The sequence below is a fragment of the Stegostoma tigrinum genome, chromosome 6 (genome assembly GCF_030684315.1).
Source record: "Stegostoma tigrinum isolate sSteTig4 chromosome 6, sSteTig4.hap1, whole genome shotgun sequence".
In the NCBI taxonomy this organism is placed as follows: domain Eukaryota; kingdom Metazoa; phylum Chordata; class Chondrichthyes; order Orectolobiformes; family Stegostomatidae; genus Stegostoma; species Stegostoma tigrinum.
In genome coordinates this window covers 95,814,005-95,841,816 of record NC_081359.1, presented here as the reverse complement: position 1 = coordinate 95,841,816, position 27,812 = coordinate 95,814,005, and the positions used below count along the sequence as shown (strand labels likewise).

Here is a 27,812-nt window from a genome sequence, read left to right as displayed (position 1 = left end):
TGGATTAACTGGATTAAAGTCTCCCCTTACATCTGTAAGAACAATGAATGCTGAAAATACTCAGCGGGACTGACAACAGTTGTGGCCAAAGAAACAGATGTTATGGTCTGATTTTGTTCTTTTGCCAGAGGTTTCGAAGCCCCGCTGCTGGGTGACAGCCAGCCCAGCATTTGCCAATATCAAGACTGTTGTCCAAGTGAGGACAGGGTCTTGGTTCCCAGCCCTCCAGCCAAACCATTAAACGGCCCCTAGTGGGGGCCACTGTTAATTCTACAAGATGGAAGAGAAGGACCCTACATGTCAAGACCTCTGCCAAAGACCAGTGTTTGTTCTTACAGCACTCTCGGAACAGGCATTCAGGCACTGGGATTTGGCGGAGAGAGCTGTGTTCCACCAGAGTGTCCATCAGGAGTCACTAGACCCTCTGTGGGTCATGGAGCAGCCATAAAATGATGGATCCTTCCCCTAACAGCTTCCTAGGATGGTTGCCAAGATTTACCTGGTAGTCTCTCCACATGCCAAACTGTCCTGAAGTAGCCAAAATACTAATGGGAGTGAGAAGTGACACTCAATTTGGCACTTAATTGGCTCAATTTGTTGCCCAGGCAGTGGCCACCCCACAAAAGTGGTTGGCAGAATGTGACAATGGTGGCAAGATATCAGGCTCCCAAACCTAAAATCTTCCCCTGACATATTCCCAGCCCATCACTCCAGGACTGGGAAAATTCAGATGATCTTTTCAGATCCATGACTTTCATCAGAACTGAAATGTAGAAACTGAATTAGACCATCGGGCCTGCCAGTAGCTACAGTAATAGCTTCGACCTGTTTTACCCACAGTTTCCCTATAACCCTTTATGCCATTAAAAAACAAACATTTTTCAATCTCTACTTTAAATGTACTCGAAGATTGAACTTCCACAGCTCTTTGATGTGCAGAATGCCCAAAGATTCACCATCCTCTGAGTAAAACAAATTCTCCTATTCATGGTCCTAAATGGAATCCCCATTATTGTTAAATTTTGACCCCTAGTTCTAGACATCTAGGGAGGGAAAACATCTTATTTGCTTCAAACCTGTTGATCCCTTGAAGTAGCTTTTTGTTTTTGATGAGACTGCTTCACATTCTTTAAAACTTGAACAAATCCATGCCTATTTGCACAGTCTATCTCATTGGATAGTCCTGCTGCTCTGTGAACCTTGGTTGTATTCTATCAGCAATATTATCTTTGCTGAAATAAGGAGACACAAACTGCACACATTGTACTCAAATCCCCTTCCAATCGAGGCTAATATTCCGTTAGCTTTCCTCATAGATTACTGCGATTATTTGTTAGCCCTTAGTGACTTATTGACAAGGAAACCTAGGTCCCTCTGTACATCTACACTTTAAGATCTCTCACCACTTTAGAAAAAGTTGGAGAGATAATATGTTTCAAGCATGGATGCAGGCGTCACATCCATTTTCAATTGTGCTGAGAAAACCCATCTGGTTCACTAATGTCCTTTCGGAAAGGATACTGCCATCCTTACCTGGTCTGGCCAACATGTGAATCCAGACCCACTACAATTTGGTGACTCCCAACAGCCATCTGGGCAATTTGAGTTGGGCAATAAGTGCTGGCCCAGCCAGTGACGCACTCATCCTGTGAATGAATAAAAAAAAGGAATCGTTGGATGCGTATGTTTTGTGCTGATCCTGCAACGCTAAAAGCAGAGATGATCAACTGAAATTATAGAAGGCAATTGTTGAGTCCAGGAGGCTGTCACGTTTCAAATTCAAAAGTGAATTTCTGTTCAGCTTCAATTGATTTTTACTGAAACAAATTAGCAAGCCAAAGACAGAAAGGTCAACATAGAAGTGTGTTAGAGAATTCAAATGACAGGTCACTGAACGTGTGGGATTATGCTTGCACACTGAGCAGAGGTATGCCGCAAAGCAGTCACTCAATGTGTGTTTGGTTCCTTCGGTTTCGATCAATGAATAGTGGTGCTTACAGTTCACACAGCGACACCACGTTGCTGTGGCTGCATGTACTTTTACAGCCAGGTTGAGGTCAGTTGCTGTGAATAATGATTCCAGAGTCTTAGACGTTGGTTCCACCACATGGCTCTCTCGGAATCTCTCCTGTCTTTAAGTCTACCAATGGCATCTGTTGAAAGATTTACAGGTTGATTCTCAAATCATTTGGTCATATTCATTTTCCTTGGCCGTTAAGTACTAGAGTGGACCTCGAACCCGGACCTTATGGCTTGCAGGGAGATACATTATGACTGTGCCAGAGACTACCATGAGCGGTGATTACATTAATCATCATTTAAGGTTTATGTTTATCACTGTTTCATCTAAAATGACTATTTGGGGTATTTTAGGGTGACACAGGAAGAGGTAAAAGGGCAGGTGTTTCATCTTCTGTGCTTCCTCTTATTCATTGATGGGATGTCAGTGTTGCTGACTCACCTAGCATTTATGGCCCAACCCAGTTGCGCTTGAGAAGATGGTGATGAGCTGCCTTCTTGACTGCTGCAGTCCATGTTCTGTAGGTAGACAGTACCAGTAGGACAGAGTTCCAGGATTTTGACCCAACAACACTGATGGCCTGGTGATATATTTCCAAGTCAGGATGGTGAATGGCTTGGAGGAAAGTTTGAAGGTTGTGGAGTTCCCATGTATTTTCTGCCCTTGTCATAAGGTGAGTTAGTCCCTGTATTCTACCAAGTGTTTCACTGTTGTAGAAACCACAATATTTATCTGGCTTGTCCAGTTCACTTCCTGGTGAATGGTAACCTGTATGATGTTGGTAACTGGGGTTTCAGCAATTGTATTATTACGATTGAATGACAAGGACAATGGTTGGATTCTGACTTGTTGGAGATGATAATTGCCTGGCACTTGGGTGGCAGTCATGTGATTTGCTACTTGTCAGCCCATGCCTGGATATTGTCCAGGACTGCTTCTATATCTGTGGAATCGTGAATGGTATTGAATACTGCAATCATCAGTAAACATTCCCACTTCTCACCTTATGATGAAGGGAAGGTCTTAGATGGTTGGACTTGGACATTACCCTGAGGAACTCCAACAGAGATGTCCTCCAACAATAACCATCCTCCTAGGTGCAAGGTATGGGTCCAACACACAGAGAGTTTAACCCCTGGTTCCCATTGCATCTAGTTTAACTAGGGCTCCTTGATACTATAACCAGTTAAACGCAGTTTTGATTTCAAGGGTGTTTACTCTCACCTCACCTGGATTTTAGCTTGCTTGTCAATATTTGAACTAAAGCTTTAATGAGGTCTGGAACTGAGTGGCCCTGGTAAAGCCCAAACTGTGCCTCTGCAAGCAGGTTATTGCCACAAAAGTGCTACTTGATAACACTGTTCATAACACCGTCCATCGCTTTACAATACAGAAAAGTGCCCGGGAAGGGTATGGAGCGTTGGAGTTGATAGTCAAGGAGAGATGAGGTTTTTGCAGAAGGGATGACCCCCTTCGGAATATTGATAGTAGATAAGATGTGCTTTCTGATGCTGGAGGTGGCAAAATGTTGGAAAATGATCCTTTTTAAGTGGCAGCTAGTGTAGAAGAAGGTGAGAACAAGGAGAACCCCGTACTGGTTCAGGAAATGTGGGGGTGTTGATAAAGCAGAAGTGTGAAGTGAAAAAGGTAGCCTTAAAGGGCCTGCCGCTTATGATGGGAAGGGTATTGTTGAAAAATAAATATTATGTGTGTACATATATACTATATGCATTATCACATTGGAGATGAGGGAGACAGAGGAAGTTACAAATGGGATAGTTTCCTTTTGGGGTAGGATGTGATGAAGTATGATCAGGGTTGCTTGCAACATTTTCTATTCAAATTTCGCATTTTAGTTCAAAGGCTTATTGGAAGGGCAGTAATTCTAAAAACACTGTATTCTCCAAATGTCACATTTAAATGGTATTGTGTGACTGGCCCATAAAAATGATGAAAAGGAGGAAAATCTGCTAAAAGGCAAAAGTAAATGGAGAATATAAGAACATAAAACCAAAAAAAGTCTATTAAGTTGCTTATTCATTTTTGCAGTATAACTACTTGCTATGACAATGTGCCACTTGTCCTCATGTTTAGGGAACACTCCTGTTCTGAAGAGTGAACAGTTCTGATAGCCAATTGTATTTAAGTCCACTGTTACATTGTATTAACCCATGTCATCTCAGTGCTGAAGGTGATATAGTCAACAATTAATTCAAAATCAATGACTGCTTGAAGTAAAGACTGAATTATCCAGTCTTTCAAATTAAGGAACACAGATAATGCATACACTGAAAACATTTTGTGACAAAAACATTGTTTGATTTGACTGATCTGTTGACATAATTAAAAGGACGAGACTGGATATTGCACAGTGAAACATTTACATATAACTGGGAGGTCTAGCTGATTTGGATCCAGACATCTGTTGGCATCAGCAGTGTTAGAACAAAGGCTCTCTCACTGCACAACAGAATAAGTAGCTTGGATATTGAGAATGTAAAAATAATTTTGCCATATTTGTCATTCTACATGCAGTCTCTCCTCTCTAGACACCTTTTCTTTAAACTTTTCTTTCGGCAGCTCCAACACAATTATGAGCTGCGAGATTCAAAAAGAAGCATCAAAGGCAGTTACTGAGCCAGCTTGAGTGAGGTGGAGTTTGAACAACTTAAGCAGCGCAGCTGAAATTTTCCACAATTATTTACTGTTGCAATTGGAGTGTGCTTACCAACTAATTGGCGTCACAACAGAAGCATCTGAGTTTAAAATATCCCTCATTTGGTGGGGATATGATGTGGAACTGAATCTCACAGAATCTGAAAGCTTCCAATTCCATAATCAGCCTGACTAGCTGATTTCAATCAAGGAAACATTGGACAGATTTTTCCAGCTTCAAGTGAACTGGGCAATGGCAAGTTTAGAAAGATCTGATTCTCAAAATGAACAGAAAGAATTCCAATCATCCTCTTAAGGTGTCAACAGCGAGTTCTGGGTCTCATGAAGAAGTGGCACGCTCCTTCCATACAGCTGCATCTCATTATTAGCTACAGTCACTTCATTAATGCTCAGTTTATAATTCTCCTATCCATGCCAAGAAACTAGATGACACCAGTTTCTCACTTGGAAGTCATAGAGCCGTAGAGTCACACAGCAGAGAAACAGATCCTTTGATCCAACTCATCTGTTCTGACCAGACATACCAATCTAACATAGACCCATTTGTCAGCTTTTGGCCCATATCCGTCTAACTCTTCTTATTCATACACCTATCTAGATGCCTTTTAAATGTTGTAATTATACCTGCTTTCACCACCTCCTGTGGCAACTCATTGCATAAACACACCACCTTCTACAAAAAAAATTACCCCTCAGGTCCTTTTTAAATCTTTCCCCTTTCACCTTAAACCTATGCCCTAGTTTTGGATTCCCCAACCGAGTAAAAAGGCCATGGTTATTCATCCTATCCATGCTCCTCATGCTTTATAAACCTCTATAAGGTCACCCCTCAAGATTAGTGTAGTCAGATTGTTATTGATAGCATGGACATGATAGATCAAATGGCCTTTCTAGTGTGCTGAAAAGCCTAAGAGTCTGAATGTTGTTGGAGCCAATCTACCATCCTCTGAGAAAAAGAACAGGAAATGACATCACCGATGCAGGAAATGACATCACCAACCCTAGGAAACCTAAACAGATAAATAGAAAGCGGGACAAAACATCAGCACTTCATTGGAGGCTCACTGATGATGTTACCTAGAATGGTGACGAAACGTCTGAAAACTAACCTTCCCGCTCAGCTAGCAAACTCACATCCAGAGTCTGAATGTTGTTATGCGATTCTATCTGTGTGACTACTTGGTTATACTAATAATCTGTTTTACAGAAATCTTTAAATAAATGATTGAAACTTTCTGTTCACAAAAACATTCACAACATATTGATAATGATGGGATAGTGTCAGGGGAGGGACTTAGATTAGTTCACAGGTCAGCACAACATCGAGGGCTGAAGGGCCTGTTCTGCGCTGTTTTGTTCTATGTTCTATAATTTATTGAATTTCAATTAGATTACTCTGTTCATATATCACACTGAACACATCTGCTTTGGAGGTTTAACTACAAATGATTTTCCTGATATACATGTTGGAATACTGCTATCATCTTCCACTGTACACAGCATCTCACATGAATAGCACAGACTGCACATATTGGTAATTAAGGCATAAATTAACCTAGTACTGAAAATGACCTAGAAATAATGGGAACTTTTCTGATGAAGGGTCTAGGCTCAAAATGTCAGCTTTTGTGCTCCTAAGATCCTGCTTGGCCTGCTGTGTTCATCCAGATCTACACTTTGTTATCACTGAAAATGACCCAAAGTGTTCATAGAATCAATTCTAGGAAATACCAAACACCTTAGAGTGAGCTCAAGCGCAACCTAATCTCTTGCCTTGGATTACCCAATTTTTCTTCGCCTTCTGAACTCTTCAATGAGATTACTGCCTTTTAATCCCTTGCAGGCATGAGTTATTTCTTTTATAATCTTGGAAGGAGCAGACTCTCTTGCTTTGAAACCCAGTCACAGTGTGCCACAACCATGCTTTTCAAATGATCTCACAGAGTAATTATTGCCCATCATGAATTGTCTGTTAAATATTATTGGCTGCATTCTGCAACTTGATCTAAGTACTGTCTCTATACTCATCTGCAAAGTAGAAATTTCCATTCACTTGCCTGTTTAATTGGAAAGGTCACAGAGATGAATGGTTCATACTGATAGTGGGAAGAAGAAAGCTTAGGTTTATAACATTCAGGACACCCCAGAGACTTCTGCAATTAATTCTTTTTAAAGTATTCACAGGATGAGGGCATTGCTGGCTAGGCCAGCATTTATTGCCCAACCTGAACTTTCCAGAGGGCAGTTAAGAGTCAACCACATAACTGTAGGTATAGAGTCACATGTAGGCCAGACCAGGTAAGGATGGCAGTTTCCTCCCTAAAGGGCATTAGTGAACCAGATGGGTTTTTCTGACAATCAATATTAGACTCATGGCCATTATTAGACTCTTAATTCCAGAATTGTATTGAATTCAAATTCCACCATCTGCCATGGCAGGAATTGTACCCAGGTCCCCAGAAACTTTTGCTGAATTTTCCCTTTTGTAATGTAACAGCCAATTTGCACACAGCAGTGTCCCACAAACAGCAATGACATAAATGACCATACAGTATTGCTTTAGTGACATTGGCTGAGTGATAAAGGCATATAGTATTTTTCATGATCTTAGGATGTCCTATAGAACTTGTAAACAAATGAAATACTTTTGAATTATTGTCATGATTGCAATGAGGAAAAAATTGTGAAAAAGTGATGCACAACAAGCTCACACAAAGATCAATTTGATAAGGACTAGCTAAGTTGCTTTTTGTGATCTTTGTAGAAGTTTATATATTGGCCAGAATGCTCACTAAGCCTAGAAAATCAGAATGGCACATTAGTAAGCCCAGGATTCTCAAAATTCTACTGTTTATTACAAGCCTTAATTGTCTTTACATAGACACTGCACAGATCAGCAAACTTTCTAATTTTTGCAATTGGATTTCCTCCTACTTGTTTGTAAAGAATCAGGAGACAGTGTGATAGATTTTTTAACATGCAACAAGTGCACAAATTGGTAATGAGCAATGGAAACAAAAATTGGGTGGGTTCAACAATAGGCAGTCAATCCACAACATTAGTGTTACCCTAAAGAGCAGGTTAAGAATCTTCCCTGTGCTGAGACATAATGGCAGGATGCAATCTCACCTATACAATATAGCGGATTGTCCCAAGCATTTTTCACATTGTTTTATAAACCACACTGTTTTTCAGATGTGATAGGACATCTGAAAGGTCCTGTTCACGTTCCCTGGTTGGTGCAAGCAATCCCATAGCACTATTTCAAGGAAAAGCATGGAGTTGTCCCCATAACCTGTCCAAAATTAATTTACAATTAACATCACAAGGGAAGATTGTGGCCATTGTTGCATTACTGTTTGTAGGATTTTGTTCTGTGCAAACTGGTTCCCAAGTCTCTTATATTACGATGGTGGCTACCCTTCAAAGTACTTACTTGGCTGAAAAATGGCTGTAAAAGACACTATATAAAACCAAGATTTGCTTTTATAACAATAATGTGCTATCAACAAGATATTATAGAGCAAGTATGACTGAAAATAATTGTGGCACTTTAATATATCACAAGTTGTATAGTTTTACTGGATGTCCAATTTCCCAGGGTAAATTGGAGCCCAGCACATGTGCTGTTTTTTATTTACTGCTTCTGTCTCATTATATGCTCCGTGAACGTAGTGCATAAGAAAATGAATAGCTCATCTGGCCCCTCATTCTGCCATTTACTATGATCATTGGCTGATCTTTTACCTCAACTGCTTTCCCACTATATTCCCATAATATTGAATATTTATCCTCCAAAAATGTATTGAACTCTGTCTTGAATGTATTCAATGACGTCATCCACAGCTTTCCAGCATAAAGAATTCTAAAAAGCCACAATCAGCCAATTGAAGAAATTTATCTTATCTCATTCCTAAAAGGTGCCTCCTCCTCACTTATACTTTCTGTTTGAAGAGAAATGTTCACAATAATCTTCAATTTTCTCCTCTCTCTGTCTTGTTTTTACATGTTGCTTTGTGACTTATTTCTTTCTCCTTTACTCTCAGGTGTGTAGTAGAGTATATGATGGCTGTTTGCGAGGGGATTGCACTGGAATTCTGTGAAGTTTTAAGTCATGGTTAATAATGGTGAAGGGTCACTAATCGCTTACTGTTTAAGGAGAGGATTTGTTCTTTGAATTGCTTGCAGTCCTAAAGATAGAATAGGAGGCCAGTGAGATTTGTTTTCCTTTAAAGCGCTTACAGTGCTATAAAGGAACTCACAGTGATGACAACTGAACCTGAGGGACTAGTGGAGTGCAGAATAGGGGCGTGAGGATGAGTTAACAGAGAAGGTCAAGCTGACAGGAAAGTCAGGGACCAGGTTTAAGTTAATGAATTACTGAGAGAAGAAAATGTAGTGACACAGTTCTGTGAATAAACATTATACATTTTTCAGCTGGATAATGGGAGCCGCTGTTACAATTTAATTAACTTGTCTTCTTGCCTCTAGTTTTGACTTAAAATAAACAAAGTTTCACTGTGCAATTTTTCAGAAACTGTGCTTGCTTCAAGTTTATTAAAAGTAAAAAAAAAGTTGAATTTGTATGATGTTTTTTAATGATCTTGGGGCAGTCTAAAGTACTTGATCGCTAATTGAGCACTTCTGACGTGTAGTCACCATTGTAATGTGGGAAATACAGCAGCCATGTGTTTGTTTCAGATCTCCAGCATTCATTGTCTTTGTTTTAATTTAATGCGAAACATAACTTGCACTTAGTCAACTCTCTCTGTGATCATAACCAGATAATTTATTGTAATGATGTTGGTTGATGGATACTATGAGCAAGATGTCCAGGAAAATTCCTCTGCTGCCCTTCAGATAATATTGTGATAACTTTTACTTTCACCTAGGACAGCACAAAGTGGCTTCAGATTACTGCCTATTTGAAAAGGCACCTCTGTTAGTATAACATTCAATTTAACATTGAAGTATGAGTCCATATTTTGGTTCTCAAGTCTTTAGGATGGGTCTTGAAGTCATGACATTCTAAATTGGGGTGGTGCCACTAGCTACATTTGACAACTAAATTACAAGTGAATCTTTCACTCAAAGGTGTTTGTAAAACAGGAGCATTGAAATTTAGGCCATGCAAGTCTGTTGTACTAGGCTCATTGAATCCGTACAGTGTGGAAGCAGGCTATTCAGCCCATTGCATCCATACAGCTAATCCAGCTAGCCTGCACTCTGGACTCTATGTGTAATTCAGGGGAGGCGATGGCCGAGTGGCATTATCGCTGGACTGTTAATCCAGAGACCCAGATAATGTTCTGGGGACCTGGTTCAGATCCTGCCATGGCAGATGGTGGAGTCTGAATGCAATAAATATCTGGAATTAAGGATCTAATGATGACCATGAATCCAATGTGAAGTGTCAGTAAAAACCCATCTGGTTCACTACTGTCTCATAGGGAAGGAAACTGCCATCCTCATCTGGTCAGGCCTACACGTGACTCCAGATCCATAGCAATGTGGTTAATGCTTAACTGCCTTCTGGGCAATTAGGGATGGGTAATAAATTCTGCCTAGCCAGCGATGCCCTCATCCCATGAATGAATAAAGAATATCATGGCCAATCTACCTAAACTGTACATCTTTAGACTGTGGGAGGAAACTGGAGCACACAGAGGAAACCCACACAGACATGGGGAGGATGTAAAACTCCACCCATACCTGAGGTTGGAATTGAACCCAGGTCTCTGGCATTATGAGGCAGCAGTGCTAACCACTGTGCTGCCCATAATCATTAGATTAAGGCTGATCTTTACTTAAGTTTCATTTAGCAGCTTTAGTGCCTATCCATTGGCCACTTGACCTGTTAAGAACTCTAGCAGTGTTGCTTTCGAAAATTTCAGTGAAACTACCATCCATAGAGATAGAGTTGAAAGGTAATCAGAGAATGAAGATTTTAGATTATAAGCATATCTTCCATGATCTTCTAGAAAAGTACTGCAGGCTCAAGTATGTTTTTCATTGAAAAGCATGCTACCACTCCTAAATCACATGAGTTTGAGGCCACTGTATACAACCAAATGATTTCACCGCCATATGGAAAAGGTTATGAGTTGCAATTCCAGCCTCGACTCATTCAACTCATTGAGCCTCATTCATTAAAGGTACAGCAGATAAACAGGCTATTGGGTCCAACTGATGTATGGTGGCCTAATACTCCATATGAGTCCCAATTTGTGAATGAAGTATCGTGCAGGCATATGAAGAAAGAAGTAGGTGTATGATAAAGAGAAGGCAACAGATTATCAAACAGAATTTCTGTAACAAATATTCTCAATGTGATGCTTCTGACAAATTCTGTACCATTACCTAAATAATTAAACCACATGCAATTAGTCAACTGTTTGAAATTTGCTCATTTTCACCAGCCTTTAAGCATTAAAACTAAAATGTAGTAAATTACTTGCCACTTATGTGAAGGTTTTGCAGCTTATTGAATGAAAACTCTTAATTGACAATTTATTTGACAACTTATCATTGATGTTATTGGAAATACTATCCAACTGTTATGCTGATGTTAGATAGGATTTCCTGAACTGTTCAGAGCTGCACCTGGAATTATTATTATGCCAGCATCAGCAGTATTTTGATTTTCTAAATAATGGTCCTGGCTGACAAAGAGCAATTGCATCCAAAAGGGGGAATGCAATCTGGGGGCATTTAGCAGAACAGTTTGGTGATCTGTCACAAAATTTCTGGAAGACCTTTGTGTACATCTGTAAACGTCTGTAGTATTAGCAACTGTTTTTAATGGCTGACAATGTTACAGGTTATTCAATTATCAAAGGAGTTCTGAAATAATTTGATACAAGTCTTAGCCAATGTTTCTAGCATTTGGTAGTGATTAGGAATAATCCTGGACATATAGTTTCCTCATTGAGCCCAAATATGGCACTCTTACAGCTGTCACAGCTGATTTTGAACAAAAGACCTGCCAAGCCTGACACCTTAATATGATTTTGGCTGAGGAATGTACCCAATGAGGTAGTGGAAGCTCAAAGGTTTGATACAATAGAAGACATAGGAGCTTGGCCTGCTGTGTTCATCCAGCTCTACACCTTGTGCTCTCAGATTCTCCAGCACCTTCCTACTATCTCTGAAACGGTTTTACATAATAGCTCCTTTTGCACTTGTAAAGCAAGACCGTCACCTATTCACTGTTGCAACATGTGCTCTGTTGTTGTCTCCATGTAATTACCTATGTGTGTTCAGAATATTGAGAACAAAAGAACATAGGGAATAGGAGCAGGAGTAGGCTATCTGGCCTCTCGAGCCTGCTCCACCATTCAATAAGCTCATGGCTTATCTTTTTAGTGGACTCCGCTCTACTTACCCACCTGCTCCAATAACCCTTAGTTCCTTTACTGATCAAAACTCTTTCTATCTTTGCTTTAAAAACATTCACAGAGGCCACCTCAATGTGTCACTGGGGCAGATATTTCCAAAGAATCACAAGACTTTGGGAGAAGAAGTTCCTCCTCAGCTCAGTCCTAAATCTGCTGCCCCTTATTTTGAGGCTCTACCCCCTACTTCTAGCTTCATCTGCCAGTGGAAACAACCTCCCTGCTTCTATATTATCTATTCCCTTCATAGTGTTATATGATTCTATAAAATTCGCCCTCATTCTCCTAAATTCCAATGAGATAATCCCAGTCTACTCAATCTCTTCTCATAAGCCAACCCTCTCATCTTCGAGAAGTCACCATAAATATATTCTGTGAGAGGTCTATCATTATCTTGCCAGGCCTGTGATTCCTTTTAACAGTATTGAATCACTTCAATATTTACTGCTTTATCATCAAAGTTAATTGTACTGCTGAAGTTGAGAAACAATCAAATATAGGAAAATGAATTTGCTTACCTATTGTATTAATTCACAGGCTAATGGCATTCAAATCCATTATTTTAATTAAAATTATATTTTCTATTGCTGCTTGGTCAAAAGAATAATCAGAAAGATTTGCTCAAAGAATATTTTTTATTCTGCTGATTTCTGTATTTCTGATCCCACTTCTTCTCCAATGAGCAATAGAAGAAAAGATAATCTTTCAGAAAAAAATAAACAGAGTCCTATGCAGCAAGTCATGCATTGACTAAACATGAGAGATTATTATTTCAGACCATCACACTGGTGTCATCCAAATGTTAACTGTGGTAAATGCCCTTTGACTTTACTGTAGACGTCCATTAGTTTATGTTATCTCTTCCAATTTTCAATATTTATAATTTTTTTGTGTGAAGTTGCTTTTTTAAACTTAATCTTCGCAGCCAGTGAACTTTTAATCTCAGAACTGTCCTTTGCAATGACGCTTTTCTAGTGAAAGCTACACTAATCTTCCAGCCCAGTTTTAACTCCCACTAATTTAGTCTTAAACGATAATGTAACCTATAACTTACATTTCTGCATGATATACCACAAGTGTGTTGCTGGCTATAGATGCACTCCCTCTCCCCAATTCTGAAAGGCTAACCCTTTTCTGTAAGTTTTGACTGATATATCTGTATATGAATCACTTGAACCATATATCCAGGTAGAAATGCTGATTAATTATCATTGAGACCCAGAGTCACAGAAGAATTAACATAGTGCAGAAGAAGGCAATTTTGTCCATCATACCTGTATTAACTCTATTATCCAGTATGGTATGAGATAACAGAGATAATCTCCAGCTTTTTGCCATATTCTTGCACACCATAACCATCTAAAGAAACATTCAATGTCCTTTTGAATGCCTCAATTGAATCAACTTCCACCAAAATTCAAGATAGTGTGACAACTTGCTGTGTGAAAAAGTTTTTTTCTCATATCGCCCGGGATTCATTTGCACAAAAAACAATATAGCACAGGATCGGGCTATTCGGCCCTCCAAGCCTGCACTGACACATTTTCTCTTCCATACTAAAACATAGTCTTCCCTTACAGAGAATCTGCATTCCCCTAATTCCTTCCAATTCATGTACTCATCCAGGTGCTTCATGAATGCAGCTTTTGTGTCTGCTTCCACCACCTCCACTGGCAGCCCATTCCAGGCACTCGTGTTTGTGTGATAAACCTGGCACGCGCATCTGTTTTAAACTCCCTCCTCCCGCACATTGCACCTGTGTCCCCCAGTAATTGATCCCTCCACCCTGGGAAAAAGCCTCATGCTTTCTACTCTGTTCATGCCATTCACAATCTTATAAACTTCTATCAGGTGGCCTCTCAACCTCCCGCATGCCAATGAAAAGAAATCCAGCCTATCCAACATTTCTTCGTTGCCAAAATCCCCCATAACAGGCAATATCCTGGTAAAAATTTTTAGTACCCTCTCAAAAGCATCCACATGCTTCTGGTTAATAAAATGTGAGGCTGGATGAACACAGCAGGCCCAGCAGCATCTCAGGAGCACAAAAGCTGACGTTTCGGGCCTAGACCCTTCATCAGAGAGGGGAATGGGGTGAGGGTTCTGGAATAAATAGGGAGAGAGGGGGAGGCGGACCGAAGATGGAGAGAAAAGAAGACAGGTGGAGAGGAGAGTATAGGTGGGGAGGTAGGGAGGGGATAGGTCAGTCCAGGGAAGACGGACAGGTCAAGGAGGTGGGATGAGGTTAGTAGGTAGGAGATGGAGGTGCGGCTTGGGGTGGGAGGAAGGGATGGGTGAGAGGAAGAACAGGTTAGGGAGGCAGAGACAGGCTGGGCTGGTTTTGGGATGCAGTGGGTGGAGGGGAAGAGCTGGGCTGGTTGTGTAGTGCAGTGGTTCTGGTAGTGTGGCAACAAGAACTGTACACAACATTCCAAGTGTAGCCTATCTAAAGTTCTGTAAAGCTGCCACCTAACTTGCCTACTCTTGTACTCAATGCCTCTTCTAATGAAGGTAAGCATGCTTTACACTTTTTTTAAGCTACCTTACCTACCTGTCCCGCCACCTTCCATGATCTATAGGCTTGCACATCCAGATCCTTCTGCATTTTAATACTCTAAAGGGCTCTGCCATTCACCGTATAATTTCCACCTGTACTTGACCTTCCAAAATGCTCGTCTCACATTTGAGCACGTTAAACTTCAACTGGTAACATTTTAAATCTATCACCTCATGTTCTTGATAACACAGCGTGGAGCTGGAGGAACACACCAGGCCAGGCAGCATCAGAGCTACAGGAAAGCTGACGTTTTGGGTTGGGACCCTTCATCAGAAAACTCTGCTCCTCTGATGCTGCCTGGCCCGCTGTGTTCCTCCAGCCCCACACTGTGTTATCTCAGACTCCAGCATTGACAGTTCTTATCATCTTTGATTAGATTATAACCTCATGTGCTTGGTTCTTTTATAACTGGAAACAGTTTCAACACTGTCTCGCCTACTCATGATCTTGAAAAATTCAATTAGATATCCTGTCAGCCTTTTTCTCTTCAAGGAGAAAAATCCCAACTTCTTCAATCTATCCACGTGGAAGTAAATGGACAGTTCAAAGCACAAATGTGTACAACCTAAAATTTTGAATATTCTTCTGCTTTGGAGGCTCACTTTATCCACTAGTGAAACACATGATACTGCCATTGTTTCCAAGCATAAATACCTTGTACTTTCTTGCTAGTAAAATAAGCTGGGATCTGTTAACAACCAAGCCACCCAGACTTGTTGGCAGGCAGATTTCAGAATGGATCACATTATCCACTTCATTCTAATTTTAAAGACCACTCCCCACCCAAAGCAGTCTTTTTACCATCATAATTGTAACATCAGTAATCACATCAAGCACGTCTAATAATTTAAAAGGCACAATTGTCAATCAAAATACGAGCTTCCAGACCTTTCAAACTTCAGCCTTTGTAATGGGGTCATCAGTCCTTTGGAGATGTCATCAATCAACTTGACTGAAACTGTAATAATAATGGCTTTTTTTTTCAAGATACACTAGATGACCTGACAATCAATGCACTCCAGCACCGTGAGTTTGTTTTGACTGTGACTCCTGCAGCCTTTAAAGGATTGCGGATTTAAATAACTTTAGATAAGCACTTTCAAACAAATGCTTCAAGAACATTTACATCTCCTTCTTATGTCTTTGACTCCCACATGGTAGTTAAGGCCCCAGGAAAGGCTAATTGTGGCCTTTGTGAACTCAGTACTATTTGCAAATCACCCACTGGATTCATGTTTGTGCTGGTGCACACCCTTTGCCTGATAAAATTTTATCAGCCAAAAATGGGATAGAACATTTTCATCAGCGTCATTCCTATTTCCTGTTTTTAATGGTCTACAGGTTCATTCCTGCTCAAATTCGATCTCACTAGATCAATACACTCCGGACTAGGGAAACTGTACCTCCCGGGTTAAAGCCTTCTCTGAAAGGTGTATGTTGGAATTATACTTAATCCCGTTTAACACCAGAGAAAGTAGAACCATTTTAGTTGATGTTTCTTCATAGGATAGTGCTGTCAGCCCAAGAAACAATCTTGTACCATTGTAACATTGTGTCTTAGGTAAGAGAATCAAAACTATAGACAATAATCAGGTTGTGGTCTCACCAAAACCCAGTTGTAAATATGTGGTTAAAAGAGTGGTGTGGCATGCAAGAGTTTCAAATCTTGTAAAAAAATTGCAAAAAAAGCCTTCCTTCATCTTATGCTATAATCCCCCTTTCAATAACAGCTAATCTGCCATTTGCCTTCCTAATTGCTTGCTACATCTCTCTGCTAATCTTCTATGATTCGCATACAATAACACAGAGACGTTTCTAAAAATGTAGTAAATTTTCATATTTTGAAAAAAATACGCTTTCTGCTCTTCATACCAAAGTGGATAATTTCGTCCTTCTCCACATTGTACTCATCTGCCAGCTTCTTTCTTGACCTCTGATTCAGTCCAAAGGCCGTTGCAAACCAAATGTGCCCACAACTTACTTTTGTATCTTGCTTTGTATTGTTAAAAAACTTGGCTATATTATACTCCATTCTTTCATCCAAACCATTTGTATAGATTTTAAAAACTGAGGCGCCAGCACAGCTGACCCAGCACTAGAATCACAAGTCATCCTGAAAATGAGCTTTTTTTATTCCTCTCTGTTCTCTGTCTATTGACCAATCCTCTACCTATATTAATATACTGTATTATCTAAAACTTATTAGCACTAATATAGTTCAGCACATGGCATTTTATTTCAATGCCTTCTGGAAAGCTAAATATATTATGTCCATCAATTCTGTCTTTAACCAACAAGTTATCCCCTCAAAAAATCCAAATAGATATACCAAATATGATTCTATTTCATCATATGGTGTCGACCACCCTGCAACTTTAAACTCATGCGTCACACACCTCTCTTTTAACCACATATTTGAAAATGCAATCAGTTTATCCCTAGACCAGTTTGAAGGTGACTCAGTTGGTTACACAGTGATGATAGCACCTGAAGCTCTGCTTTGTAATGTGGCTCTGAGTTCCTTGAATTTTTTCAGCAATAACAGTCACTGGTTCAACTTAAGTAACTTTTTTCCTTTGGAGATCTCAATAAGTAGAACACTCCTCATCCAAGGTTTTCACCAGCAACAAGGAAATGCCCAGAACTTTGCCACTCAGCTAGCAGAATTGCTCGGAATAACAGAATTGTTCTGGTGCAGGAGGAAGCTATTTTGTCCATCGCACCTGCAAAAGCCCTTCAATCGAGCATCACACCCAAGTGCCCATCTCCTGCTTTTTCCCAATATCATTGGACACCATTTCTGTCCAAATAATAAGTGCAATCCAGCTTTCAGGTCTCCCGATCCTGTCTACAGAGAGCAGTATCAATCCCTCTGACTGTATGGTCCTCTATTCGTACCACATTCCCCTTTAGAGACATGAATGGTATCTGGTACTACTGGACAGAGGTCTATTTCATAGAATCTCTACGGTGTGCAAGCAGGCCATTCAGCCCCTCGAGTCACACCAACTCTCCAAACGCATTCCACTCTCTGGCTGAAGAAATGTCTCCTCATTTCCATTCTAAATTGACCCTCTCTAATTCCAAGGCTATGCTCACAAGTCCTAGTCTCCCCACCTAACGGAAACAACTTCTCAGTGCCCACCCTTTCTAAGCTATGCATTATCTTGTAAGTTTCTATTAGATCTCCCCTCAACCTTCTAAACTCTAATGAACACAATCCCAGGATCTTCAGCCGTTCATCGTATGTTAGGCCTACCATTCCAGGGATCATCCGTGTGAATCTCCGCTGGTCTTGCTCCAGTATCAGTATGTCCTTCCTGAGGTGTGGGGTCCAAAATTGCCACCATATTCTAAATGGAACCAAACTAGATCTTTATAAAGTCTCAGAAGCACATTGCTGCTTTTTTATTCCAACCCTCTTGAGATAAATGCCAACATTACATTTGCTTTCTTAATCACGGACTCTACCTGCAAGTTAACCTTGAGAGAATCCTGGACTAGCACTCCCAGATCCCTCTGTACTTCGACTTTATGAATTTTCTCACCATTTAGAAAATAGTCCATGCCTGTACTCTTTTTTCCTGCAAGTGCAAGACCTCGCATTTGCTCATGTTGAATTTCATCAGCCATTTCCTGAACCACTCTCTAAACTGTCTAAATCTTTCTGCAGCCTCCCCACCTCCTCAGTACTACCTGCCTGTCCATCTAACTTCGTATCATCGGCAAACTTCACCAAAATGCCCCCAGTCCCTTCATCCAGATCATTAATATATAAAGTGAACAGCTGCGGCCCCAACACGGAACCCTGCGGGACACCACTTGTCACCGGTTGCCATTCCAAAAAAGAGCCTTTTGTCCCAACTCTCTGCCTTCTGTCAGACAGCCAATCCTCAATCCATGCCAGTAGCTCACCTCAAACACCATGGGCCCTCACCTTACTCAGCAGCCTCCCGTGAGGCACCTTATCAAAGGCCTTTTGGAAGTCTAGATAGATAACATGCACTGGGTTTCCCCGGTCTAACATACTTGTTACCTCTTCAAAGAATTCTAACAGGCTTGTCAGGCACAACCTCCCCTTACTAAATCTATGCTGACTTATTCTAATCTGACCCTGCACTTCCAAGAATTTAGAAATCTCATCCTTAACGATGGATTCTCGAATTTTACCATCAACCGAGGTCAGGCTAATCAGCCTATAATTCTCCATCTTTTGCTTTGATCCTTTCTTCATCAAGCGGGTTACAACAGCGATTTTCAAATCATCTGGGACTTTCCCTGACTCCAGTGACTTTTGAAAGATCACAACCAACACCTCCGCTATTTCCTCGGCCACCTCCCACCTCCCGCAGTCACATAATCTGACTAAATCTGAATCATTACTTAATTTAAGTAAATTTTAAAAAATTCCACATAACTTTCTCCTACATTAATGAACTGCATTGGGTGGAATCCTGTGGCCTCTCCATTGAGAACTTGCTCTGAAGCTACATTTACTGTGTCGAAGGGCGGCAGTTGTGGATTCTACCACCTCCCTGCCTCCACCATAACTAACTCCATGTACAAAGACTAGGTTAGACTTCCTGCACTTCTGCCACTTGTGGTCCATGAATAGGCAACTGATGCCCTCTGACAGGCCTTATCCCACTTCTGCTGGAATTAACCCACTGGCAGTACTGCACATGTTGGGGGGAGGGTTTTGAAGACGGTGGGGTGTGTTGCTCTTGCGGGGAGCACAAAAGCAAATCCTGGTATGTTTACTTATGGCCTCCTGGGGACAGAGACTTTGTATCTGATTGAAGAACTTGGAATTGGGGTGTTGGGGGGTAACTGGAATCATGGAGTGGCAGGGGGAGGGGAGAGGAGATGGGAGAGGTTTGATGCACTTGCTGAAAGCCCCTGCCCTTGCTGCCAACACCCCCTATCCACAGACCCTCTTTCTCAATCACTAACTTGCACTCTGTCTCCTCCTCAATTCAAGTGAGTGCAGCATTGACCTCTTTATTGGCACACGTGGCTGCCTCTATCATACTATTCTCCCTTGCTACAGATATAGCACTCTCTCTAGACTGCTATCTAATCATCTCACTTTGTTTTTAATATTTAATTAGCATTTTATATAATTAAGTAACCTAGTTTATTTCACTTTTTTAAGCATATGCAATTAATTTAACTGGTTTTAATTATTAAGTAAATGGAAGATTATTTATAAGTCTCTGGCTTGAAATATTTATGGTGTCAATTTTATACAAACAATTACGAATGTTGAAGTCAGAAAAGAGATCTATCTTCATCAAATTCCCAGTCTTGTTTTCAACTTCCCATTGCGTTATGATGAATTTGCAAAATGTAATCACTCTGCACAAACGTTTCTTTATATATTGCAGCTTTTCCTTATTCTTCTGCAGTCCTTTGGCTTATTCATCTGAAATGTTTCTTCACATCCCTTTAGTATAATCTTGTACTGACACTTTTACCCCACAGCCCTATGCCATTATTGTGGGGAAATCAAGGCTCATCGTGCTTTCTCACTCATCCTTTTCAGATGTTCTTGTGTTCTTTGCCACTTAGATGGCAGCAGATGCATGAGACTGCCATCATTTGCAAGTTCCCCTCCAAGCCACACATCATCCTGTCTGGAAATATGCCGCTATTCCTTCATTATTGCTGGATTAAAACTCCAGAACTCCCTTCGTCACAGCACTGTGGGTGTCCCTACACACCAAAGACTGCAACAGTTCAAGAATACAGCTCACCACCACCTTCTCCAGCGCAGTTGGGGACGGGCAGTGTATACTGGCAAGTGTGCTACATCCCCTGAGCAAATAAAAATATGTAAAAGTAGCCCCGTCTCCTTACTTCCTGCACCTTCACTTTTCTCATAATCTACAGATTAAAATTCAATCTTCTAAACTTTGTGTAGCTTTCTCATCATTACAAAATCAAATTGAGCCCATGGATTTTGCCAGAGTGGAATCTGTCAGGGATACAACAGAAATCCAAATTGTGCAGGGAGTTCGTGGAGTCCGTGAAGAGAGGTTTATTACGCCCCATTCTTTCTGGGCCCAGGGATTAAAAGCCAAAAAAAGAGTTGGATAGTGTTGAACTTTCGACCTATATTTGTTCCTCAAACAACAAAAGCAGGACTGATTCAGCAGTCAATTATCTTTTTGCTGTTTGTGGGACTTTACTGGATATACGTCTGTGTTTGTGGTTGTGTTTGAATATATATATCATCACTGAACCGGACATCAACAATCACCTATTGGCTGTGAGGTAGATAGGGAAAATCCTGAAGATCCTAAAGGTTCAAAATAAATTTCTTTGTGAAGTCGTCAGCGTACCTTTGCTCACACTTGTTGTCTAACTCGAAGGACAAAATAGCCCCCTTCTATGCTACAAAAGGAATTTAAAAAGTAATTTGTCTGATTTGTGGCATTATGCAACATTATAAGCAGTTGCTTTAAAAACAAAAGAATAGAAATTTGTTTCAGGAGCAAGCACAAATCAATTACGGATCAAATACTGGATCAGGTGTCTGGTCCTGATATTCCATTTCCATTGTAACCACTGAAAGTAAATACTGGGCATGTTGTTTGGAAATGCAAATTGATTTGAAACAAACCATTTTGCATCATCTTTCAAGAAGGATCTCTACTGCAGGTTCATTGTTCATTGATTTTTGTCTTAGTTTACCCAATGCTCTGCAAGATTTCTCAGCAGAAACATAGAGCAGGAATGGGCCATTCAGAACGATCAAGGCAAATTCTTTATTCTAACAGCAAATTTCTACTTTCCCTTTGCTGCCTGAATGAGAAACTTCCAATAGAAATGTATGTGGTCGACATTCACCAATGCAACATCCATTGAAAAATGATGCTTTTATCCACCCTTTAGATGAGTAGCCCTGGGTGGTGACAAGTGAAAATGCAAACAGCGAGCAGGAGTAGGCCATTCAGCCTCTCGAGCCTGCTGCGCCATTCAATGAGATTGTGGCCAATCTGATTGTAACCTTAAATCCATATTCTTGCATTGCCTACCTTTCAACCCCTTGCCGATCATGAATCTCTCCACCCCTGCTTAAAATTTATTCAACGATACTGCCTGAATAATCCTATCTGAAAAGGAGTTCCAAAAACTTTCAACTCTCACGGATATTTTTTTGCCTTATCTGTTTCAAATAAGCAACCTGAAATTTTGAAACAGTGATCTCTAGTTCTTGATTCTCCCACAAGAGATATTGTCTTTTAGTCATGACTCTGACAAGACCTCAGGATCTTATATGTTTCAATCGTATTGCCTCTCACTCTCCTGTACTCCAATACATAGAAGCTTAGCTCGTCCAGCCTTTCCTCATAAGATAACTCACCCATTTCGGGAATTAGTCTGGTAAACCTCCTCTGAACTGTAACCAAAACATTTACATCCTTCCTCAAACAAGATAACTATTACAGTGCATAGTAATTCCATGGTGGGTCTCACCAGTACTCTGTGTAACTGAGGCATAATCTCCTTGCTTTTGTATTCACGCAATGAATGATAGTATTCTATTAACTTACCTAATTACTTGCTGCACCTGTGTACTAAACTTTTGTGATTTCGGCACTGGAACACCCAGAACCCTCTTCGTTTCAGACTTTTGCAGTCACTGACCATTTAGATATTGCACTTTGTTTTTGTCTACCCAAAAGATAACTTCACATCTTCCAACATTATACTTGATAGGACTTTTCAACTCACCCAAACTATCCATAGCCCTTTGCAGCATCCTTATTTCCTCTTCACAACTTATTTCCAGACCAATCTTTGTGTCTTCAGCACATTTGGTAACCATACCTTCTGTCCCTTCATCCAATCTATTTGTATAAATTGCAAAACATTTAAATTCCCAGTTCCAATTGTTATATCATACCAGTTATTACATCCTGCCTAACTGAAAAAGATCCATTTATGCCTACTCTCTGCTTCCCACTAGCCAGCCAACTTTGATCCATGCCATCCATCGTGAGTGTTATTTTTAACAATAACATTTGAATGGGCACTTTGATTTTAAGGCATTTGATGGAGTGAGTCTACTGAGTTCACTTTATCCTCAGAGAACTCCAGTGGACTTTCTTTTATTATTCATTCATGGGATGTGGGCATCATGAGCTCAGCAGGGATTTAATGCCCTTTGTGCTTTGAGGGCAGTTAAGAGTTGACCATAATGATTATGGATCTGGAGTCACATGTAGGCCAAACCAGATTTCCTTCCCTTAAGGACATTAGTGAACCAGATAGTCTTGTTTTTACAGCAATTGAAAATAGCTACATGGCTACCATTCGGTCAGCTTTTTATTCCATATTTTTATTGAATTCAAATTTAACCATTTGCCATGGTAGGATTCCAACACACATCTCCAAACTCATTAGCTTGGAGTTCTGGATTACAGGTCCAGTGACCTTATCACTACACTGCTGTCTTCCTATAAAAAATGTTTAAACCTGATTGCCCTTTCACAAAATCTTGTCAGCTTTGCTTGAATACCTTGACCTTATCCAAGTACAATAGCTTCTTGAATAATAGCTTCTAACATTTTCCCGATGATGAATATTAAGCTAAGTGGCCTGTAGTTTCCTCCTTTCTTTCTCCCTTTCTTTACATTTGTTATCCTCTAGTCAAACGGAACCTGCCCCAAATTGAAGGAGGTTTGGAAAATGAAAACTGACACATCAACTATTTCACCGGCCATATCTTTCAAGAGACCTAAATTGAGTTCAAAGAACTTCACGAAGGAGGTTCGCCTCACTCTAATTTCGGTCATGAAAGTCTCCACCCCCGATCTTTACAACCATGGCACAAAGCAGTTAACAATCTGCTCCTGATGCTTGCCGATGTTATTCTGTTGTGTTTTCAACAACAATTTCAAATGCACTTACAGCTTCCAAATTTAAGGGGGCAGGCATGAACATCCATTGGAAAATCTTCAAGTTGCATAGGACACTCGGCAGAAATGGTTAACCTGTAAAACAGAACATAAAATCCTAATAATGTTCCATTCAATCCAGAAAAAATCCTTTAGTCACTTGGATGATAATGTCATTTGAATGTAATAACGTGAATGAAAATAATCAGTAATTCACTGACTCATTCATCTACAGCATTAATGAGGATTTAGCACCCGATCGGATGTCCTTTTAACCAATAGCCAAATGTAAAGTAACATGGTTAATACAGTAATTACAAATTAAGATGTAATACCAAAGTGTTGAGGAATTTCTTTCTTCATTATTGTGTTGGCCGTGATGAATGATAAATGAGGTTTTAAAATGGGTTAGGGAACCAAGCAAAAATGAAAATGAGAACCAAATGCTTTAATTAATTAAATATTCCCTTTCTCAGCATCAAATTTACTGGGTCATTATTTGTTACTTTCCAGATTAGATATGACAGATTTACTCAAAGTCAAAGCTGAGTTTGTCTTCAAGTTGACTGTTATGAGTTTTGAATCTAGTTCGTTCTCTTAGTGAATACATGTAACCTCATACAAATAAATTACACAGTCTGGGAGGAAATTGGATTGAATCCGAGTCGAGCTGGTCCTGATCTTACAGCAAGGAAACTGCAATGATGGTGAGCTTGGGGTGGATACAGGGCTAAAACTTTGCTCTGGATCATCGTCCGTTCAAGTGCAGGATCACTAAATCCATTGTTAAATCTACCGGCTTTGAGTATACACTTCGCTGCATTGCCTCTCCATCCCATGTACACTGGCTTTAATGCAAATAATTGTAAACGTAAATTACATTCAATGCACTCGAACTTTGGTGGATTTTTAAAGAAACAACATTCTTGAATGATGGGTGACCCACGAACTGCGCGGGCCCAAAGACATTTTCTGCATAAAGTTATTCTGGTGCTTGTATGTAGATTTCCCAAATGTTTACATTTTTCCTTAAATTGGTGAGAAACTGCTGACTGCTGTATTCTCCAGAAGGCTGCTCACTCATTACAGGGAGACAATTGGCTATTGTTTACCCTGCAGATCATCGTGCCTCAGGCCAGGGAGAGGTTGAGGAGAAGGAACTCTATGGCAATCTCAGCTGATACAGGAATTGAACCTGCACCGCATAAAAGAGCCCTCTGCCCAATTGAGCCAACCAACCCCAATGCAAAAAGGCTCTATCCATGATTTAAATCACTTGCAGTCCCTTGAAATCAGCTTATATACGGGTTGTGAATTCGAGCTGTCATTTGAAGAGCTGATTATTACAATAATCCATTTTCAGCAATAGTCATCACGGTGCACTAGGTACTGCTTTAACATATTTAAAGCACACTTTTCAAGAAGGGTCTAGGCCCGAAACGTCAGCTTTCCTGCTCCCCTAATGCTGCTTGAACATCGAACATCGAACATTACAGCACAGTACAGGCCCTTTGGCCCTCGATGTTGTGCCGACCTGTCATACCGATCTGAAGCCCATCTAACCTACGCTATTCCATGTACGTCCATATGCTTGTCCAATGACGACTTAAATGTACCTAAAGTTGGCAAATCTACTACCGTTGCAGGCAAAGCGTCCCATTCCCTTACTACTCTCTGAGTAAAGAAACTACCTCTGACATCTGTCCTATATCTTTCACCCCTCAATTTAAAGCAATGCCCCCTCATGCTCGCCGTCACCATCCTAGGAAAAAGGATCTCCCTATCCACCCTATCTAACCCTCTGATTATTTTATATGTTTCAATCACTCGCACCCACAAGAGGAGACATTCTCCCCACATCCCACATTCAGGATCTGATACGCTTCGATCAAATCTCCACTGAACTCCAGGGGGAACAGGGCCTGCTGTGTTCATCCAGCTCTACACCTGGTTATCTCTTGTTAAAATACAACTTGGGTCTCTGCATGTTCTGCATTTACCAATTTGCAAATAAACTTAAGAAAACTCGAATAGCGAGCATGGCATGGTTTTGAACATAACCATGTAAAAATAGCAACAGAAGGCGATCAGGGCAAACTGACCTCACCAACCGATCCAAATGCTACCTCACTCTCAGCAATCCATTCACCCATCAACTTACTCACTCCTAACCCCGTCATGCAATCTCCAATCAACACAACACACTCACCCATCTTCTTACCTCACCCACCTATTCATTCAGGCACTGTCTAAGCTATTCACTCACCCATTCCATAATGAGTTTCCTGCTAGGCAATGAGGAATTGTCAATGAAGGGGGATTGTTGCTTGTTAAATGCCTGGTTGGTTTTTGATGCAGGTAGGGAGGTGTTCTGAGCAAAATAAATCAGCAGCATTAAGCGTATGTAGGATTTGTGGCGTCAGGCTCAGGGTGGTGACATTAATATTTAGCTTTCTATATTATCATATTTGCCAAACAAGCCAACGTTGAGGAAACATTGAGAAAACCAGAGTAGTTACCTGGTGAATTCTGCTTGCCAATTGTTCCAAAGGACCTCTTTGTTGGGCACTGCACATCAACATCTCAAGGCATGGTCCATGGGCACTGGCCATAGTCACATCACGTCGACAGATACTGGCATTCAAAATGTGCCAATGTCTGTGACATATTTCCAATCCACATACAGGATGTTTCTGCAATGCTGCCCCTACAGCTGCACCAGCAACTATCATTGTCATGCTGCAGGGAGGGCACTTTGTGCCCAGGGTCAAGCAACCAGCTGATGGACCAGACCAGACTGCAGCGCCAAACTGTTTGCTCGCTACCATTAGTATATAGTCTGTGTGAGCGTTCCTATTTTGAATTGTCTTGCCCTTTTGCATTTTGCTCCCTCGGCCATAGATAGAAGGCTCACATCACATCTGTCTTGCCTTGGCATTTAGCACAGACACAAACAAAAGAAGTCTGCCACAGATGTCAGCAGGACTCAATCAATTCAAGATGGTCTTTACAGTTAAAACACTGGTATAAGGATTCAGAAGCTATACTCCAGCTTCACAAAGCTTTGGTTAGACCCCATAGAGTACTGAGAGCTGATCTGGACACTGTACCTCAGGAAAGATACATTGCCTTGAAGGAAGTCAGCATAGAAAAATGATACCTGGACTTCAGGGTTTAAGTTATGAAGAGAGGCTGAACAAATTGGACCTCTTTTCTATAGAATGTTGAATGCTAAGGGGTGATCTGACTGAAGTCTTCAAGTTATGAACGGGAAAAGACAAGATAGATAAAGATAAATTATTTCTGCTGGTTTGGGAGAATAGAATTTGGACACGTAACTGTATATTTTGGACACCTACACTTCACAAGGATCTCTCAAAGCACAATTTGCTGGCCAATATTATGAGGACTTAAACCTTCAATCTGTGAAGAATTGGGAATTTGTTTGTCTTCTTTTCTCAAATAAACTGGAAAATTGATTTGCAAAGCTTTTAATACCAGGCAAATTATGCTTTTCATTTGATTTTAATATGGCACTATTTTTGTGCTCCGTACTGCCCAAAGACAAAATGCACTGTGTGTCCTTTTGTTACGATGATACCTTTGTTGATGCTTCGAAAAGGAAACTAACTTGGGTTAAAAATTAAAGTGAACATCTTGACAGTGAACTGCTTGTAATTGGAATAAGGCACCTGTGTGGATCTGAAGGGAAATTGGACCTCAGACCTCATCTAAATTGACTAGGCAGGTTGTCATAGGCAGAGACATTGTACAGCCTGGAGGTGGGGAGGAAGGCCTGAGGAATTAGAGAGAGAAAATTCTGGAAATGCTCAGCCAGTCAGGAAGTTTTTTTGGAGATAGAAAAAGAATTTGTTCGATAGGTTGGTCATCTTTTCATCTTTTCATCAGAGGGAAGTCTTAGGGTCTGAACTTAGAGGCAATTGGAAATATGGTCCAACAATGAGAAATATCACAGGATTTAAAAACAGGAAAGAAGGATGCAATTTCACATAATTTCACTTCCATGCAGAGGAGATTCACCAGGATGTTGCCTGGGATAGAAAATCTCAGTAATGAGGAGATACTGGATAGATTGTGTTTGTTTTCCTTGGAGCAGTGGAGGCTGAATGGGGAATCTGATTGAGGTATACAAAATTATGAGAAGCATATAGACAGAGTAGATTGTGAGAATCTCTTCCCCAACCCCATGGTGAATGTGTCTAAGACTAAGGGACATAAGTTTAAGGTGAGGAGTAAGT

General features: G+C 40.5%; 2 protein-coding genes across 2 annotated transcripts in view; one reads left to right on the top strand and one right to left on the bottom strand.

Moving 5' to 3' along the window:
* Nucleotides 1–27,812, top strand: part of gabrb3 (gamma-aminobutyric acid type A receptor subunit beta3) — a 511,154-nt gene that overhangs the window by 15,959 nt on the left and 467,383 nt on the right. The window lies entirely within an intron of this gene.
* Nucleotides 1–27,812, bottom strand: part of gabra5 (gamma-aminobutyric acid type A receptor subunit alpha5) — a 115,415-nt gene that overhangs the window by 48,604 nt on the left and 38,999 nt on the right. The window contains exon 6 of the mRNA XM_048532664.2: nucleotides 23,567–23,649. Coding sequence (XP_048388621.2) covers nucleotides 23,567–23,649 — 83 coding nt within the window. The remainder of the gene's footprint in view (nucleotides 1–23,566; nucleotides 23,650–27,812) is intronic.